Genomic DNA, 21,516 nt, shown 5'->3' on the forward strand with positions numbered 1-21,516 from the left:
TTAACGGCCTTTACTGCATGTCACCCCCCCCCCATCTCTCTCCCCATTTCCTGTCAGCCTACTGTCTCTGTCGCTCAAAAATGTTTATGCAATGTTACTGTGTGGACACTGGACATGCAAATCACATGCAAATGTACAGTTATTACAGTATATTTGCAGTGAATTCAGTAGACAGTTTTAACCTGCACAATTTACAATGAGCACGAACGTGTAAATGAACCACTGTGACTGCAGATGATAACATAAAGAAAATCTGTTTGATATGATAGAATGTGAATACATAGCAAATGTTAACGGTGAAATGTTCTAACGGGAAAACACAGTTTGTTACTGTTCAGCAGGGGGACAATTTATTTTAAATTGATTTTGTAATGTATACATTTCTGGTTGAGACAAAAACATTCCTTATAGTATACCCACACATACGGTCTACCCATGTGAAACTAATGAATACACACGTACAAATCTGTATCCATTATCCGTCTGAAGTAGTTTTATTTGTGCCACCATTTCTCGGTTTCATTAGTCAATCCCTGGAGAGAGAAAACAGATTGTGGATGCGATACGAAGATAGTAGTGATGAAAAATGAAACTATCAAAAATGTTGTGGGCATCATCGATGTTGATAGTGACTCATACCTTTAGAGAGTACCGAGTGCACACGACCAAGACCACAAACACATACACGGACACCAGAACGCGTGTATTATTATCTGCATCTTCAGCCCAGCATTTAGCAGACGTATAGGCAACCGGAGAGGTTCCAATAAAGCACTGATGAACTCGCTGAACTCGCTCTGGTTAGAGTTCAGCTCATGCAAAATAGCTCCGGTAATAAAGCAGAATAAAGCAGATCTGCACAACTACAGTAGACCCACACCTGCAGCAAACCAAACTGCAGTTACTACCAAATTTTGTATTTATTATAATGTGTATCATTACTATTGTCATGGTTGTAGGCAGCCCAGTAAAATGGCATTTTCACTTCTTGTACCTGTATGAGGAGTGCCAGATAAAACTATCTCCTTATTGCTTGATTCACACAGCATCCATCTGTCTGTCCACCTGCCCTCTTGCTCAGATTGACATGATCTGTACGTCTCTCTGCCTCTCCGCGTAGGATTCTGCCTGTGTCTCTCCACTGCTTTGGTTCTGTTTCGGGGTAGGGCTGACTGGGCCCATGTGTGCATGCAGAGCTTTAGTTGTGGTATGCAGCGAGGGCCAAATTAACGCTGCATGTTGCCATCTGAGAGATTGAAGTACATTGAGTAACACAGAACAGATGGACAGCAAGGGCTGCTTGCTGAAAAGTATTTTCCACTGATGTTGCAAACTCTGCTCTGTCAGAGAGAGAGGAGAGAGACATCTGGAGAGATACGGACTAATACACAGCAAAACAAAAATACACATGTGTGCAAACACACATGCATATGCCGGAGTGCCCACACAGCACACACGCATGCACGTGCCCACGCATGCACACACTAACACGTATTACTTTTATTGGATAAACTGCAATTCTGTTGTTTTAATGAGGCATGTCTTCATATTCAGAAGGCTTAGCAGCCCTATTTGCTAGAAATCCTTGTTGTTTCTCTGCACTGAGTGCTTAAGATAACATATCACAGAGACAAAGATATGACAGACAGGGAAGGACATGACATGGTTTGGTTAGCCATCACCTGCTGCAATACTCTTTCACATACTGTAAGCACACACACACGCACACACAGAAGGTTAATTTAGGACCCAGAAGGTGAAACCCAGAAGGTTAATTTAGGACAAGGTAGGCTTATTTTGAAGGCCCACGGGACCCGTAAACAAATGCTGTTTAGAGTGACGGGCGATCGTCTTTTCATTCACCCGGAAAATAAATATAACAGCGATCATCAGTTCTTTAGTTGTGTTGAATAAAGCTTGTTTCGAACAAAAACGCAATCTGGATGAAGAATTCAAGATAAACGCATTTTTGTAAATCTATTTATATTGAGGCGGATGGAGAGAGTTAATGTCCGCTTGTATTGGTCGCCTAGCAACCTAGAACCATTCATACGTTGGCGAAGAGTGCAATCTATCTTAAACCACTGAAAAGACCATTGAACGACTTGTCTTTAGCATTGGATTTGATAGGACGTCTATAGACGTTCTTGGCAGTCAATTTAAGAGAATAGTTCAATTCAGAGTGACCCTTACGGGTCCAATTTTTCACTCTCTGGGTGAAATGAACATTGCACTTTATTGCGGACAAAAACAAAGTAAATACCGTACACACACAACAAAAGGGAGGGAGGGGAGCCGGGGAGGGAGGGATAATTTCAAAGAGGAACTTGAGACATAGGCAGATGTATAGCCTACACATACGCATGAACACATGTGGTAAACATTAATGCTACTAAAGCTGGAACACATGTAAATACACGCACACACACACACAAGCGCGCGCACACACACACACACACACACACACACACATGCGCGCACACACAGAGGGTTCAGCTAAGATGAGTAGTGGGGTTATTAAAGCAAAACACTTGTTTGCATGGCAGTGTCACACAAGCGCACAACGTGTCATGCAGCAACACGTTGCGAGCTTGTATATCGGCTGTTTCTGGTGCGCGACACCGCTGCACAATTATGTATTAATCAACCTTAAGATGTACAGTAGTCTACATCGGTGCCAGAGGATACATATCCGCCATCAGACAGCAGCAGTCTGTGGGAACACACCAGACCAGCATTTTCCTGGCAATGTGTTCTTTGACAGAGACAAAATGAGAGAGAGAGAGAGAGAGAGAGAGAGAGAGAGAGAGAGAGAGAGAGACACAAGTTGAGAGTTGATACTTTGCTACATTTCATTTAAGAACGTATTATTGCAGAAACACAATATTCGGTTTATCAGTCTATGGCAAGACATTGAAAAACGCTGTCTGTCATGTATGCTGTCATACTTCCCTGAAGAAGGCAAATTGTTGCTGAAAACGAAAATAAACAGGTTCCGTTTACATTTGTTCTTCTATCTCAGGATCAAGGCTCACAACAAATACAGTATAGAGCATTGCGTAGGCCTGACAGGATTAATTTAGCACTTTATCTCAAGAAAACTGATCTGTGTACTTAAACACAACGATAAGCCATGACCTCACAGATACCATGATGACCAATTATATGGAAAACAACACCGTGTATATATATATATATATAGATATATATATATAGTATATTGAAAGTATTGAAATGACAACCTAGTTTACACAATTCGCTGACAATGCACATTACTTAAAGATACACTATCATAATTGTCACCATCATCTCAATATATTTGTTGTATGGCTAAAGTTCCTTCAGCAGCCACACAGCTGAGCGGTCATCTTAACCCTTGGTGGATAAAGTCTCTGAAATCCTAGCTTAACTTCACAGTTTCCCAGAAGGACCAATACATTTTAGCACACACGGTCAAATCTGTGGGTTTCATTTGTCACTAGTCATATAACCGATGGTTTCTTTTGTCACCACTAGTCATATATAACCTAGGGATTCATTTGTCACTACAAAGGCTTTCATTCGTCACTAGTACAAAGGGTTTCATTTGTCACTACTCATAGTTTCTCGAGACAGACTGTTGACTCTGTCAAATTCAAAAGAAAATATAGGCTCAGATTGTTACTCATATATCCTAGAGCAGTGGTTCTCAACATGTGGGTCAGGACTCGGAGGAGGTTCCCCAGATGACACACACACACACACACACACACACACACACACACACACACACACACACACACACACACACACACACACACACACACACACACACACACACACACACACACACACACACACACACACACACACACACACACATATATATATATATATATATATATAAATAAATAAATAAATATATATAAAATAGTTTTTTAAAAGACCATTACTGAATCAAAAGTAATCAGCAAACTATAATATAAAGACTGGTCAAACATTGGCCAAATTGTATATTTTTTTAAATAAACACCAAGTCAAACTATAATGCCTCAACTCCTACAATTCCAAATGCTTGTCAGGACTCAGGATGGGGGTCCCCAAATGTGATTATTTTGGGGGGTCACGGCCACGGCCTGTGAAGGCTGAGAACCACTGACCTAGAGGTAATAACAGCAAAATGCTATAGTGAGGCAAAGTCTGCGAGACTGTGCTGACAGCAACACAACAAGAATCAATAATACTACTGGACATGATATGATTCATATGATGAAGGGGACAGCCGTGTATACAACAGGGTTTGGTTGTATCTCTGTGTGTATCTCCGTATGGGTGCGAGCACACAGTGGGTTCTTTTTGAGCGAGCAAATGCGAGCCCCGGCAGCACTTCAGACGTTCCTTTGCTATATTCCGGGGTATATTGAGCAGCTGGTGGGCAGTGCCATCAAAGTGGCGCTTCAAAGGGATTGGTTTTCCAGACGTATAGTAGAGGTATTTATCTATGCCAAATTGCCAATGGTTAGTACCTATAACTGCCGAGTGATAGTTCACCGATGCTGAACCTGATGCGTCATTCTTCACGCTAGTGAGCTGTTTCAACTTGTAGCGTATGGGTCCTTCTTTTGTTTTTTTCCCATTATAATGGGTGTGCATGGAATTTGACACCACTTGACTTGATTTAGCTAACTTTCTTTGCACAGGGGGGAAGCCATGCTGTTATTATACTCTGTGTTTTGTTTATTAACTTTATTTGACCCTTTATCGTGTGATGATACTAAGCAATAATTGCATGTTCCTATGAAATCTGACAGATTATCTGGCATGTTCATCGTATGCTCTCTCATACTCTCTCTCACGCGTGCACACACACACACACACACACACACACACACACACACACACACACACACACACACATTTTCGATTTCTTTATTTGAATCAACAAATTACAATTAATTTCACAAGGAAACAAATATAACGGGGTTGACAGTTCATGTTCACTTAAGGATGCACATGGCACATCCTCCTCCACACAGACAAACTGCCTATAACAGCCAAAACAGAACAGTATTTGGCAAATTGTTTGGCTTTGCTTTTTGTCATGCCACTCATGGTCAGTTTATGCACATGGTCCAGGCTTCCGAATATCAGTATGGCAAATCTACAGCGCTACCCCAGGTTTGTTATACTTCCAAGTAATGGTTGATACTTGGAATGTTTATCTTGGAATGCCTGGTCCATGTACAAATCAAAGACACAGCCCACCTCCAGAATCAGGACCTCCTTGTGACTGGTGTCAACACATACTTTCGAACTGCATCAGACACACAACAATCTGGTCGTGGCGAGCAATATACACATTTTTGTATGCATGTCTATTTGTTATGTGTGGTGTGTGATTCTAGGTGTTGTTCAGAATCATGATGGTTTATACAGAGTGAAGTGTGGGTGTCGGGATACCAGATTGACAGATTGTACTTGGTTACACACACACACACACACACACACACACACACACACACACACACACACACATGCACACACACACGCATACGCACACACATACATGCGCGCGCACGATTAAAAATACACATGCATGTAGTGTGTACACATCTATTCCTCTGTCTCTCTCATATACATAGGTCATAAGTGCCAGTTGCATGTGAAACCCTAATCCAAGCACACAAGAGGAAATGGTGTGTGAACACAAACACCTAATGACTTCATTGAAGGAAGTACACATGCAACTAAATCACATGTGTGCATGAAATACACCACAGCCACAAAGATGTATCTGTGTGTGTGTGTGTGTGTGTGTGTGTGTGTGTGTGTGTGTGTGTGTGTGTGTGTGTGTGTGTGTGTGCGTGTTCGTGTTTGTGCGTGCATGCGTGCGTGCGTGTTAATGTGTTCAAGTTTGCTTGCTACACCAAAGCTCTCATTCCTTTTAAGGCTATTCTCAGGGCCTTTACTTGCAGGCCTGCCAAGATTCCACACACACACACACACACACACACACACACACACACACACACACACAATCATAACGAGAGGGAGAGCCATGCAGTTCTGTTTGCTAACTAAAACATTATTGCAATCACCTGGGCTAATACCGTACCCAAACCCCTCACCTCCACACACAGCTGCACGCACGCACACACACACACACACACACACACACACACACACACACACACACACACACACACACACACACACACACACACACACACACACACACACACACACACACACACAAGGGCACAAGGGCAACTCTGGCTCTATCATCATCTGAATTACATCACACACATAGTTAAAACTGCAGCTGGCTGCGTAGAGAAGGGCTGCTAAATATAAAACACCACACACAATTGCGCGCCTGCATTACAGCCTGCAGGGTTGGCGCATGCGCTATTGTGCTTGTCAAAACTGGCCGATTAAGATCGCCATGCCACTAGGGGTGGCAAAGAGCGACATGCCACTGCTGAAAAGACAATATGGTTGACTGTTATGGTAACAATGGCCTCTGGTGAGAGAAGCTCAACTCCAGCCTGTGTAAAAGGTATTTGTAGTCAGCTAAGTCTCAAGACCGTCTGAATGGACTGCCCGAAATTGCAACTGAGCACCAAATATCTCGCAAATTGGATTACTCGAAGATAACTAACTGAGGAGTTTGCCGCGGCATCAAGGAAGGTCCTCTTCTAAGGGGGATGAGTCAAACTATTATTCGATTATGCAAGAAATAGGCCTAGTCCTAAGAGTGTTTGTGTGCGTCACTGTGCTATGCTACATCATTTTAGTATTGTTTGTGTATGTATTGTTATTGAAATTTTAATGTTGAAAAGATGCATGAGACAGATAATCGTAAATAACAAAAATATGGCAGTAACAATTAACTAGCGAAGCTCTGGGAAGACGTCTCACAGCTGACCTTATAATTTATTTATTTATTTTGTACAATGGAAGAAAAGCTGAGTACGCAAATCAGAGATGTCAGACCATAGCTCCATCAGTGAGAGAGGGAGAGAGAGAGAAAGAGAGAGAGAGAGATTTTTTATTTAACCAGTAAAAACCACATTGAGACTGAAGTCTCTTTTACACAGTGTGAACTGGCCAAGAGAAGAGGCACAATAAGTGCCACAGCTCTGCCAGTAACAATAAATACACGACAAAAACTAATACAGTACCCACTACCGAAACAAAAACAAAACATGTGCAACCCAGATTCGGCACAAACAAAGGGACTAAATTAATTTTGCTCCTTATATGTCACCAAAATGTGGAACGCCCTACCAACAGTCATTAAGTCATGCAAATCCCTTGACTTCAAAACTGCTCTCAAAGGGCACCTACGGACGGCTGCAATTCGAAACTGGCCCCCGTAAAATCTGAACCCCCCCCACCCCTTTACCCCCTCACTGTGTATGTTTCTTTTCCCTTTTTACCTCATATGATGATTTCCTTTTGACTACCGTATATAGTTGTGTATATTCGTATGTCTCTAAATGTTTTGATGAATTGAAAATGGTGGGCCCTATTGTAAACAAGTGTAATGCTTTATGGTGTCGTCCACTCACTGTTAACAGTTTTTGTATTGAGATGTACTTGTACTGTAATTCTGCAAACTGAATCAATCAATCAATCAATCAATCAATCAATCAAAAACTCACTAGGGGAATCACAGCAGCCAGTTTGAGTCTGGTCTGTAGGTCATTAAGACCAGGGTCCAGTTTGAGTCTGGTCTGTAGGTCATTAAGACCAGGGTCCAGTTTGAGTCTGGTCTGTAGGTCATTAAGACCAGGGTCCAGTTTGAGTCTGGTCTGTAGGTCATTAAGACCAGGGTCCAGTTTGAGTCTGGTCTGTAGGTCATTAAGACCAGGGTCCAGTTTGAGTCTGGTCTGTAGGTCATTAAGACCAGGGTCCGAAAAAAGCAAGTTTTATTTTTCCAGACTCAGATTTTGTTATTTTGTTATTTTTGGGCACGACGTAGTCCGCAGCCAAGCATTTGATCTGAGGTTGAGAGAGTTTTGGACAAATTCAAATTTAGAACAAATGGTGGAACAAATGGGAGATTACCAAGAATGTCTTTATAAGTGAGAATATACCAATGTAGCAACCTGCGAGACGTTAAGGAGTACCAACCCACGAGGGCGTACAGAGTACAGTGATGAGACCTATAGTTATGAACCTCAATGCAGCATGAAACAACGGGCCCAGTTTGCTCAGAGTTGAGGAACTATAGCAAAGCCGTAGACAGTATCGCCATAATCGAGCTGCGACAGGAAGAGGCCTGTAACCAGATTTTTGCGAGAAGCATTAGAGAAGCAGGACTTCATTCTGTAGAAGAACTGAAGCTTTTTTGCCACGGTGTCAATGGGGTGTTTGAAGTTTAAAGGAGAATTCCATGCTAGAATGCTTTCTTATCTTTCTTTGTAGTTGTTACGTCCCCACCAAAGAGGTCTAGGTGTTTTTTTGTGCAAAAACTCCTTATTGGCTATTTTCCCTACCATAAGCCCTCAATGAATTGCATTGCATTGAATGGGAATTGAATGGGGCTATGGGGTGTTATGCTAGTTAGCTTATTTCCATCGAAAGAAGTAGTAAAGTGTGCCGCTTGGGATATTATTTACATTATGAAGAGAGGATATATACAAAGAAATTATAATTTTGAGCAATGGAAATAAGCGAATTAGCACAACACCCCATAGCCCCATTCAATTCCCATTCAATTCAATGCAATTCATTTAGGGCTTATGATAGGGGAAATAGCCAATAAGGAGCTTTTGCACAAAATAATACCTGGACCTCTTTGGTGGGGACGTAACAACTACAAAGAAAGGTAAGAAAGCCTTTTAGTATGGAATTCTCCTTTAACTTGTTGTCCAACCATAGATAGATAGAGAGAGAGACACACACACACACACCTATCCAGCACCGCAGAGTCAAGGGGTTCGAAACCAGTGCAGTGCATCCCGTTTGGCCGAGCATCTACAGTTATATGAACCAAATGGGCCATGTTTGCGGAAAGTTGTGAGGAGAAGGTTTATCTTTGTCGCTGCGCATACGTACTGCTAAGGGTTAGAGCAATGCCTGTCAGTGGGGAATGTTGTGTAGGTACTAGGTGACAGTGCACCATCGAGAGTATTCTCATTTATGCCTGTACAGTCTGGCCCTCTATAACTAAAATGACAAAATAAAAACATCTTAAATATTCTATTTCTTTCATAAACAGAATCTTTATAGGATAGATAGGAACTGCTCCCATCGCACGTTTATGATGTCATATGTCCATGTGTGGTCCAGCGCTGTGGAATGTATGGAATGCACGTGCTAAAGTATTTAAAATATGACTTTGATGCTCATATTAACCTTAAGAAGTATTAAGTTGTTTTTTATTAGCATATGCATTGCATTCCATACATTCCATAGTGATAGACCATATGGGCATATGACATCATCATCTTGCGACAGGAGCAGTTCCTATTGAGTGAAAGATTCTCTATTTATGAAAGAAATAAAATATTTAAGGTGTTTTTATTTTTTATTTTAGTTGCAGAGGTCAAGTATAATAATGTTTTATGGCATATTTGTCTTATTAGCCAGGGATGCTTTAAAAAAAAAAAAGATTCACGCTCAAAAGCTGTCCAAGTCCAGTGCAGTACAGCTGGTGGGAACACCGCCATCCGTTAACACGGGGCGTAACTGGAGCGGCGCTGAGACGTGTTTGGTGAAAACGGGCCGTCAGATGCATTGTGCACAACATGGAGACACAGACACACACACTCGTCAAACTATGGCGGTGCCAGAAAAACACACACTCATGGCCATAGAGCGACTGCTGCTTTCAATTGCGTTTAACCACTTGTCTTGAACCCTTAGTATCCCTCTCCTGGGACGTACATTCTGTGACATTCTACAAGCTCACTTGTAGATTGGCTATTTTCACCGAAGACATTCAGTGTACAGCCGCTGGGAACCTGGTCAACTAAGTACAGGGTTTAAGCGGTTAAAGAGGGATGCAGTGATTACTGGCTGTGGGGATCCGAGGGACTGGGTGTGTGAACACAACACAACACATAACCTTGCAGCTGGTCTCGTCAGGACATTGTACACAGTCATGTGTGATGGCTATCGTGTGGAAAGCGAAGCAACTATACGAGAGAAATGCTTGTTTTTTTGTCTCTTATAGTCGCTTAGCTTTCCACATGATAGCCATCACCCATGACTGCTTATACAAACATCTTGCTGTTGTTGTGTTGTGCTGAATACAGCAAGGCCATGTTGACCGTCATTGTTCCTACTTATCCCAAGGAGGAAAACAAAGTGAAGTGTGTGCTAGCACATAATTTATTGTCTGTACGTATAACAAAAAACAAAACCCGTAATTATGCTGAAAGTAAAGTTTGTAATTCTGATGATGTGCTACTGAGTGTTGGTGTGTTAACCCATTTTGGGCCAGAAACCCCTTTCGGTGTTAAAAATAGCAGATCTACAAGCTCATAGCGCGCCACTCGGTGGCTTGTAGATCTGCTATTTTTGAAAAATCGAAGAACGACTGACATAGAAACATAGCTTTTTCAGAAAACATTTTTAGAATCTGATGTCAGGTCAAAATGGGTTAATGATACCAGATTGTTGGACAGACAGAACCGCCAACCCAGTCTGAGACGGTTCCAGAACAGACAGAACAGACAGAACAGACAACCCAGTCTGAGACGGTTCCAGAACAGACAGAACAGACAGAACAGACAACCCAGTCTGAGACGGTTCCAAACCAACAGGAAACTGTGTAGGAGGCATATCGAACTCGAGTCACCTCAGGCTGGAGAAAGAATACATGATTTCACGCAGACGCCTAGAAGTAATTAAATAAAAGTAAGTTGCCTTTCTGGCTATAAGGCTTTGTGTCCACCAAAGTGCTTTCCCCAATAGTTAAAATATTAAAAAATAATATATATTAAAACTAAAGCCTTGAAAATATTTCAACTCTGGGCGACCAGATAAAAACACACAACACAGAATAGATGCTCAGCACCTCGTCATGTTGCTGCCATTTGCCAGCATAAATAGTACATACTCCCAATGAAAACAATGCAAAACATATGCTGCTTGGTGGACACATACATTCTTTGGTCTGATGTCCACATTTGAGTGATTAAAACCACTAATCCTCTTGCTTGGGTCAACAAAAGTTTTTTCCTCAAAACACATTTTCTCTTTGACGTCTTCATTTCACTTAACTTTGCGCTGTCCCTTCTTGTTTAACTTGTCAAAACAAAACCAGTTATGGAAGTATGACAACAAAGGATGGATAGACTAAATAATTGTTGTGCGGTGAGCAAGTCCAAAGATGATGTTATAATGTGTTTTTGATGAGTTCATATGCATAAGAAGTTAAGAACACTGTTTCGCTACCCTAGCACAGTCAAACACAAGGTCTGCTGTTTATCGCAGCACACACCATAACTCCAGCTCAACAACAAATCAATCACTCAAGGGAGGGATGTGATGAGAGCCTACGATGAAATGAGAGCAGTTTTCTGAGGCCAAGCTACTTTTCTTGTGCTCATTCATGTGGTCTACTGTGTAGAAGAAGGCACTGCTTAGATGCAGTATAGTTGAATTGAGAAAACAAGACAACAGTAGGGAGAGATGAGAGTGGTTTAAAAAGAGGGGAAACCCATGAGAATTAAACAGGAAATTACTGTGTGTGTGTGTGTGTGTGTGTGTGTGTGTGTGTGTGTGTGTGTGTGTGTGAGAGGGTGCGTGTGTGTGTGTGTGTGTGTGTGTGTGTGTGTGTGAAATGTGTAATGATAGCTTATTAATCCGTCTGATCAAGCTCACGAGTCATTCACCAAAGGTGGCGTAATGACTTAATTTGTGTGGATCGCCCGTGTATCTCATTTCGCCTCTTTCCCAAGCGATTCGACTGGTGTCCCCTAGTTTAATGGAACATCTACGCCCATTCCAATTCCACGCCATATAAGGCAACAGGAAGTATCTGTCCTCGGATGAAAAATGTCATCACAGCCTGCAAAATGCACAGATCTCCAAGCTTACAACAGTGAATGCGGTGCTCCGCGATGTACCGCGCCGCATGAGCTTGTAGAGCAGTTTATTTTGACAGGCGAGTCTCTCGCACGGACATCAAGCAAACAGTGCGAGTTATATATATATATATAATTATAAACAAAACGGACGGAACCAGGCCTGGAAGCACCGCATAGAAACTTGTCCACTTGCCAACTTATTTTGGCACGAGGTTGCTTCACTCCTTGCTGAACGTCAGAACGTTAATAAGTTAACTGATGTTAATAAAGTTCTTTCACGATAATGAGAGAGAAGTGAATTTGTACGGTTAAACCACACGACCAAATGCTATATTAAAACTCGGCAATGATAATAAAAGCCCATTCTACTGATAAATTGGGCACTGCACCTTTGCAGAGGTAAAATTAAAATCAGATAATTTGATTTATTGATTACTGGGGTGATTGATTCCCTGCCCTGCACTGTCCCACTACATCGGATTTGGAAAGCAAATGGAATAATGCATTGGACACAGGACAGATTTAATCCATCCCGGACCAGTTTTGCCTTTTTTTCCTTTCTTCTTTTGTAAGTCTGTCAACATGCCGAGCGACCTAATAATTCAGCTCTGAATGCAACTAGCCTACAAAATAAATACAAATACAAACAAGTGGAATCATAAAAGCCATAAAAGCTAAGCAGTTGACACATTTTCTTCTTTCATGTATGTGTGTGTGTTGACAAATGCTGGGCACATACATATCTTTTTCTAGGTTTGGTTTTAATTGATTCAGCATGAAGACTAAAGCATTCTAAATACATCCTTGATCACTGGCACCCTCTGAGCTGACTTTACGACCAACGTCCGCCATCGTCACGGCCAAGTTCAAGTTCATGAATTCCACACGTAATGTGGGGAATGCTCCTAAATGTCCGTACGCTCACGATATGAGTATAAACGGCGTTGTGAATCTGGCCCATAACCCTAACTATAAAATTTGTTTGAAGGACCTAGACCCTTCCTCACCCAGGAGGCAGCCCCAGATCCTTAACCAGACATCAGTCATATCAAAACTTGACTATTGTAACTCTCTCCTTACTGGCCTACCGGCATGTGCCAAAATGCCGCAGCACGCTTGGTCTTCAACCAGCCAAGATTCTCACATGTCCCCCCCCCTTCTCCGCTCCCTCCATTGGCTCCCGTCGGTTGCTGCCCGCACAGAGTACAACATTCTGATGCTGGCCTTCAAAACAACCAAAGGTATGGCACCCCCATATCTTCAAAGTCTGATCCTACAACCCTCCCAAAAAAGGGAGGCTGGAATGAACTTCCCATTGCAATCAGAACTGCAGACTCACTCCCAATCTTCTGCCGTAGTTTATGTATTTGATTGTATTACCATGTGTTGTTGCTTACTGTAAGTCTCTCTTGATTAAAAGCGTCTGCTAAATGACTAAATTGTAAATTGTAGAGTGAAAGCCATCAAACGCTAAACTGTGGAGCAAAGCTCTATAGGAAATACTTTTTTTTTCTTAAAGCATGATAGCCATGCTTTCAGAACTGTCCAAAAACTGTCCATTAATAAATACTGTAATAGTGCACAGCTACAGTACAGTTACTACATCTATATAAAACATTTATGCAGCTGAAAAATAAATCATATTATATCAAACTTTGCAATACATGTATTATTTTACACAGTAATAAAGTTGCAAACCCAGCGCTATGATGACATTTAAGACTGTGTGTGTGTGTGTGTGTATGTGTGTACACACAACAAACACTGGCAAGTTATGCCATGCATGTATAATTTACATGCCGGTAATATTTATGACTTACTTACATTATTTATTACAAAGCTGACACTGAGCTGAGTGAGTACGCTAGTAAACTCTGCCATTAGTCATCCTCTACTCTACTGTACTACGTACAGTACATCATACAGTACATGGCCTTTTTGGCTGGGCCTCATCCCGGCCCTATACAGAAGGCTTTGACCATAAATGACTTATCCCATTTGGTGTTTTATACATTATGTTATAATTTAGCTATTGAAAAATAGCAGATCTACAAGCTCATAGCGCGCCACCGAGTGGCGCGGTATGAACTTGTAGGTCTGCTATTTTTGAAAAATCGTGAAAATATTTATTTCAGAAAACTGGAGGATTGGGCCCAGGCCGTAGCGTAACGGTCTGGGCACCGGACTGGTAATCCAGTCGCAGTGTGCCGCGGGTTCGACTCCCGGACCCGACACGGCCTTTACTGCATGTCATCCCCCCATCTCTCTCCCGTTTCCTGTCAGCCTACTGTCTGTCCCTTCAAAAATCAATAAAAGGCGTAAGCCGCAAAAAAAATATCTTAAAAAAAAAAAAAAAAAGAAAACTGGAGGATTTAGAAGATTATTTATTTAATTTTGAGGTCAGGCCTAAATGGGTTATAGTAACAGCATTGGCCTGTTTGGCCTAGTAACGCTGAGACTATAGTCAACTACAGAGCAGTCGTCCCTCCAGCATCAAAATAGGGTGCCTGGGTACTAAAACCCTGTCCCAGTATTGGACCCGGTTCTTACATGTCCTGGGTACTAAAACCCTGTCCCAGTATTGGACCCGGTTCTTACATGTCTTGGGTACTAAAACCCTGTCCCAGTATTCACTTCGTTGTCTTATTTCCCCCCTGGTCCTCCAAAGTGGACATTCCAGAGGCAACAGAGCATCGCCACACTGGAGTAGACAACAACTGCTCTAATAGCAGCATGTAGCTTAAATACGGCTCAAACATGCCTTAAGCTAAATAGTCTAGACTGTGTGGCCACATTTCAGGATTCCAACACCGGGACACGCGACATGTAAAAGAAGGGGACACACATTGAATGATGCGATGCAATGCTAGAGTGTGGATTATAGCTGACACCAACTCGGGACTCCTGGATTGTCGCCATCGGGGTCTGTAGCGATGCGGTGTGTATGTGATGCATACATACTGTAGGTGATGAGGCTCTCTCACAAAAGACACACACACACAGCTTTAAAGCATGAGTGTGCACGACGTGCATGTATACTTCTAACAATGTTAAGTGTGCTTACCGTGTGCAAAGCACCACACGTGTGTTCTTACCTTGGGAGGATCATAAAGCTCCAACTGGTACCTCTCCCCTCCTCCTCCTCCTCCTCCTCCTCCTCCTCCAATTGTCCCCTGAGTGTCCCTGGTCCTCCTGACCAGCAGGCGGCAGCGTTGCCAGCGAGGCTGAGTGTCTGAGATGGTGTCGTCCACCAGCAGGTACCTCAGCTGGCCCTCCTTACAGCAGCCGCTGGCCTCCGACCTCCTCTGCCGCACGCTGCCGCTGCGTAACCGACGGAAACGATCCAGGAAGTGAGAGCCCACGGCAGCTGTGGGCGTAGGGGGGGCCGAGGCGGGAGGGGGAACGGCGTCGGGGCCCGCGCAAGAGAAGGTGGGGGCGGAAGAGGAAGGCGACAGTGCTGCCTCGGCTGTCGCGGGGGAGATGCCAGTCACTCTGTCACCGCCACTGTCACTCGCAGGTGGGTTATTGCCGCTGTTGATGCCAGCGGGGTTAGGGTTACTAGGAGACAGGTCCTGCGGGGAGGAGGGGGGGTCGGGAAGGGGCCGTTTCTTGAAGAGCCGCCTGACGCTCTGCCGGATCTGGCTGACGGAGAAGTGTGTCACGTCTGCGTGTGCGTGGTTGAAGGGGCTCGCCAGGTCGGGGGGGTACCGTTCGGTCGCCTGCCGACGCTCAGTGCCCGAGACCTCCTCGCTGCTGTGGCTGCGAACCACCAATGTCCCGCCTCCACTAATGCCTCGGACAGACCCCCTGAGAGCCGCCGGGTGTCCCGACGAGGGGATTCCCGCCGAGCACCGCAGGGGCTGCTCCTGCTCCCGGCACACGGGCACCGGCTCCGCCTTTGGCGAGAGGACGGCGAACAGCGTGGAGCTGCCACTCGGTCGGCCCGCCTCCCGGTAGTCCAGTGCCCCGGAGAACAGCGTGGAGCTGCCACTCGGTCGGCCCGCCTCCCGGTAGTCCAGTGCCCCGGAGAAGGACGTGATCCGCAGGCGGCCTATCACGGCCTGTGGAGGAGGGGCAGGGGGCGGAGCAACGGGGGACAGCGCCACTGGAGCGCAGATGGAGGAGGCGCTGCCGGTTGTGGGGGTGGAGCCACGACTGAGCGGGGCCCCATCTCGTTCGTCGACTTCGCAGCAGAAATGCTGCTGGAACAGGTCGCTGAACTGCTTGGAGAAGGTCTCTGGCGGCAATATGTCATGCTGCCACTCCCTGGCGAAGCTGCGGTAGTGTGCGGCCAGCTCCCGGGCTGTGGCGATGGCGTGCAGCTCGCAGAACTCCTTCCAGCCTCTCGGGGGTGCTGCCACGCCGGGCCCCCCTCCTCCTCCTGCTGTGTTAGCGGTGGTGGCTGGATGGATAGTGTTACCATTCATTGCAGTAACCAGACCGGCTGAGAATCACTGCCGAGTGTAGAGACAAGGAGGTATCAGAAGGAAGTGACAGACATAGAGGTACAGGGTGGGTGTAGAGACAAGGAGGTATCAGAAGGAAGTGACAGACATAGAGGTACAGGGTGGGTGGGGGGTGTAGAAGATGGACAAAGAGCAGAAAGGGATAAATAAAGAGAGAGAGATTAGAATCAAATCAAGACGTTTCATGTACAGGTACTGTGCCGAGAACTGCTTAGTGAGAACCCAGAATTCACTCATGGTGAAATCCTGTGAAAACAGACCCCAACGCTCTTCTAAAAACTACTTCTAAACCCAACTTTAAAACATAGCATTCAGAAAAGGAAGACCAGATTTATTTTTTAATCAGTGCTCAATCTTAATCCTACCAAATCTTATTAAAGGCAGTTGCAAAGTATCTCTGGCCATCAACCAGTGAAGAATCACTGTAACAGCAGAACGAGATGTCTGCACTCAACAGATTCTATTCATTTTGGGTTAAACTTCAAATTCAGTGAAGTGGAACAAAGACAACATTGGAAACTGGGAACAAATTCTCGTCATAATTTGGGGTATTGTAGATGCCAGAGCTGAACCTCTGCCCCAATTCTTTCACATGGCTGTTATAGCACCACCAGGAGCAGGAGGCTGATTTTGGATTGGCTTCCAAAGTTTGCAGGAGTGCTCAGTTTTGTGCAAATTGCCGCAAATCATGAACGCAGCGTCCAATTGTGGTGAAACTGTGCACGCATATTCTCACTAGGCTGAGGAAGAAATGCCACTTGACATTTTTCGAATCAGCCTCATGGTGGCGCTATAACTGGCCAAGTCGCGCCTTTACCTATAACTGCACTGATCTGCGTGTTGTATGCACACTCCCTAGAGGCCAAGGAAAAACATCTGGCCTGCATTTTTCAATTCTTCCTTTTAGAGCGCCACTAGGAGGCCGACTTATGTGCAACAATTTTTTTTATATTAGTCCTTTAGATTTTATCCAAATATCACGCAAGTCCGCACACATGATCTTTATAGTCATGTAATCAAGACGGATCTGTCTTGTATAATGTATGCCAGCCATTTATTGAAAACACGACATGCATTCATCTTTATAACATTACTCAGCATTATGAATATACTGTTATGTGATTGATTACATTACATTGATTACATTGCCCTGTTATAGAACCACCAGGAAACACATTATTGCAAAACAAACCAAAAAACCAAAAACACATGTTTACACATTTTGTCCAAACCTCACAAACTCTCCTGTGACCTGTGCCCCGAGGAGCACTTTTTCTAATTCCTACGTGTCTTGGTTTGGCTCTGCTGTTTCTGTTATGAAACCTGGATTTCATGAAGGCTTATGTTATATTAACATGTCTTATTGATGAAGAGGAAAATAAAAACATTATTTGATGCATAGAAGAAAGGAGGGGTGGCAATAAAACATCAACACAATTGTAATTGTGTTGAAACAGAAGATGGGGATGATGAATGAAAACATGCACGCACGCACACGCGCACACACACACACACACACACACACACACACACACACACACACACACACACACACACACATACAAAAATTAAAGACTGCTTGAGGAAGTAAGCTGATTTCTCAATGGGCCACACTCTCTGGCTGCCTGCCCTGTTTTCCCTGTGTGCATGTGACCCGGCTGAACGCGACTTGTCCCTTCTCAGGGTGACGCATTCATTACGAGACCAATCACATGGATTATTACCTCTACACCCTGACTTTCACTCTCTCTCTCTTTGCCTCCATTTCTCGGTATCAGACGGCCATCAATCAAGGGTCTCACTCTGACAAAACGGTGCAAGAACATCAATGCACACGTGAAATTGGGACGTGTTTCCATTCTGCTGACGGATCACTTCAGCAGAAATGCTCAATTTCATCATCGAGTTGGTCCCAGGCCAGCATCACATTAACTCAAAAAGTCACGTCAGGATGTGCACGAAACAGGACGCACTTTGGTTGACTCCGCAACCATGCATGGCATACGATCTTCCTTTAATAAACTAAACTAAACTAAACTACCATCTGCCCTCAACGTTACAAAGAACTGAACTCAGAGAGTTATGCAGAAGCGAGGAAAGGATGCTGTGGCTAGGAAGGGAAGGGTCGCACACTAGCTGGCAGGGTGGCTGAGAGAGACAGAGGTGACCTTTGTAGGGTCTCTCTTAGTTCGTCATGAGGTGGACCAGAAGCCCAGGAAATGGCAGGTACTGTACGTGTGTGTCTGTCTGACACTGTACATCATAGCAGTTGAATTCATTTCCAGTGTCTTTCTGACACCAGTGGCTGAAGCCCAGCCCCAGTCCTGTGACGTGTTGTTTCAGACACATTACCGTGGTCATTCAACCAGCAGCCATGTCCGTAGCCCCGTCCTTCATCTTTTCAAATCACTTGCCGTTCCCTCTTGTGCGCACGCACGCACGCACGCACGCACGCACACAGAGAGATCGCTTCAAGTGGACTCAACTCCCACTTGTTGTAGATTAGTGGAAAGAAGGATAGATGATGCAATTCCTGAGGTTATGGGCTTATACCGCTTTACAGGGTGGTACTGTGTTAGATTAGGAGGCTTATACACATTTTCACCCGACAAAAGTGCCATTGATTTTCTTTGACATACAGATCTATTTGTTTTAGCCTATAGCATAATTATATGAGAGCAAATGTTGTAAAAAGTGTAGATGTGAAAAAAGCATTTATTGTGAAACCTGTTACAAAACCGTTACTTTTCAGGAAATGGCAGATATACAAGCTTACAGCATGTCATGCTCGCGATGCATCACATTATGAGTTATTTTATTTTCACTACTTTTTTTGTAACATTCTTGTATGATGAAGTAGGGCATTTATCTATCTATAAATGCACCACGTCTCTGTGTGTCTGTAATGCACGTAACCCGAGAGCGGTTCGCCCCACCGACTTCGACACACGCGCTCCATGCCCCCACATTGAGTGCCCGGTGTCGAGTCGTTCGGACCCACGGTTGTCCAGAACCGCCACAAAGGGCGTCTGCCCGGGCTCTGGACAGGCCCCCTGCCCAGTGTCCATATATGGAGTGGGCTGTTCTGGCATTACAACACTCCATATTTGGGCATGCCTGACATCACAACACTCCATATTTAGGCATGCCTGACACAGAACTGTACGTCTGTAATCCACGAAACCGACTTCAAACTTCGACACACACGTTCCACATCACCACAGGGAGTGCAGAGCATAGAGTATATATATCTATAGAGAAGACACCCGAGTTCTCCTCCCATCCACTTGCATTGAGTTGCTCAAAAGCGCATGAGGGTTGGCCCAGGCCGTAGCGTAACGGTCTGGGCACCGGACTGGTAATCCAGTCGCAGTGTGCCGCGGGTTCGACTCCCGGACCCGACACGGCCTTTACTGCATGTCATCCCCCCATCTCTCTCCCGTTTCCTGTCAGCCTACTGTCTGTCCATTCAAAAATCAATAAAAGGCGTAAGCCGCAAAAAAATATCTTAAAAAAAAAAAAAAAAAGCGCATGAGGCGGATTCACTCCTCCTTCCGGGTAGGAACAGAGTGCATTCTGGGACGGATTGCAATGGTGAGTGGCCCCAAACACATGAACGCGCTGCCGTTGATCACGCACGAGCGTCGTCCGTCGTGAACGTGTACAATGATAGTCAACGGACAGCGCGTTCATGTGTTTGGGGCCAGGCTGCAATACCTTCATTCGGCCACTATGTCCATTTCGCCTCAAGATTTCCTCTGGGTGCCTTCTCTATAAATATATATACTCTAAGGTGCAGAGCCCGTTGTCGAGTCCGTCGGATAGCCGGTTGTCAACGCTTCATATTTGGGCATGCCTAAAACAGACCTCCATAAGGGACACAGATAGACCGATACAGAAATCACCACATATGGGTATAAAACGGACACAGACAGATGGGTGGAATGGGAACTCTGACACGGGTACAACGGGTATTGCATAGCCGGGTGGGGCATGGATCTCCAACTTCGGTGCTCTACAGCCGGGCACCGGGCTAGTTTACAAAATAATTACATAATTAAAAGCTTAAATATGGAGATGCCCAACAGCAATGATATGTTAAATCTACTAGTTTTATTTCAACCCAAGCAGAGAACCGCGAGAAAAGACATGTTTAAAGACTTAAGCGTTGTTAAACAAATTGTTGTTATACTGACATACATTACACAAGTTTCCCCTTCATAACGCAATACAGTTCAACACATCACATAAGTACATGAGTGCTAGCTAGGGATCATAGTAATGTTACTGAAACACCAGCATGGGCCTACATACCATTCTTCCTTCAATGCAGCAGAAAGGGGTCTATTCTAGCGGAAGTATGTAAGTGTGTGAACGTGCGTCTGTCTGTGTGTGTGAATGGGGTGGGACTCACTGACTGTGGCCCAACAGATCACAGAAAACCACACGAGAGAAAGAGAGACTGGGAGCGAGAGAGAGAAAGAGAGAGAAAAAGAGACAGAAAGTAGAAGTGGCTGGGCCAAACGTGGAGCAACATGTTATCTGTCTGCTGTCATCTCTGTGTTTAACCTAAATGTGACTGCATTCTGAGGGGAGACGACAACAAGATGTTTAGCCATTCCTTCTCCTGTGTCACGTGACACAAGCTGACTTTTTGCCCCACCCTGCTCTTCTTCTCTTTTTATTATTATTTTTATCACAAGACATAAGCAGGGGGCGGTATAGGGAGAGAGCTCATGTCGTGCACATCAATGCGGGGGGAGCGAGAACTTGGCATGGCAATATGATTGCGTCACTGCTACTAGTTCCTGGATATGTTGGTGGTGCCACAACAACTGAAGAGACCCTTCCTGTACAGTATGTTTCAAGAGCATGCTCACATGCAGCGTGTCCCCCTGCCCCTGCAGATGGCCCCCAGTAGGCTGTTTCTATCAGCCTGGCCAGAACAGCCATGACTCAGCACTGACTGACTGTCTACACACACACACACGCACGCGCGCGCACACACACACACACACACACAC

At 44.4% G+C, this 21,516-nt stretch overlaps 1 protein-coding gene across 1 annotated transcript in view; it reads right to left on the reverse strand.

Moving 5' to 3' along the window:
- sh2b3 (SH2B adaptor protein 3) overlaps positions 1 to 21,516 on the reverse strand; it is a 72,679-nt gene that overhangs the window by 35,642 nt on the left and 15,521 nt on the right. Inside the window, exon 2 of the mRNA XM_083784236.1 lies at positions 15,122 to 16,480. Within this exon, the coding sequence (XP_083640362.1) occupies positions 15,122 to 16,453 (1,332 nt within the window). The 5' untranslated portion in view covers positions 16,454 to 16,480. The remainder of the gene's footprint in view (positions 1 to 15,121; positions 16,481 to 21,516) is intronic.

Source organism: Protomyctophum parallelum (assembly GCF_964188405.1).
Source record: "Protomyctophum parallelum genome assembly, chromosome: 15".
NCBI classification, from domain to species: Eukaryota; Metazoa; Chordata; class Actinopteri; order Myctophiformes; family Myctophidae; genus Protomyctophum; species Protomyctophum parallelum.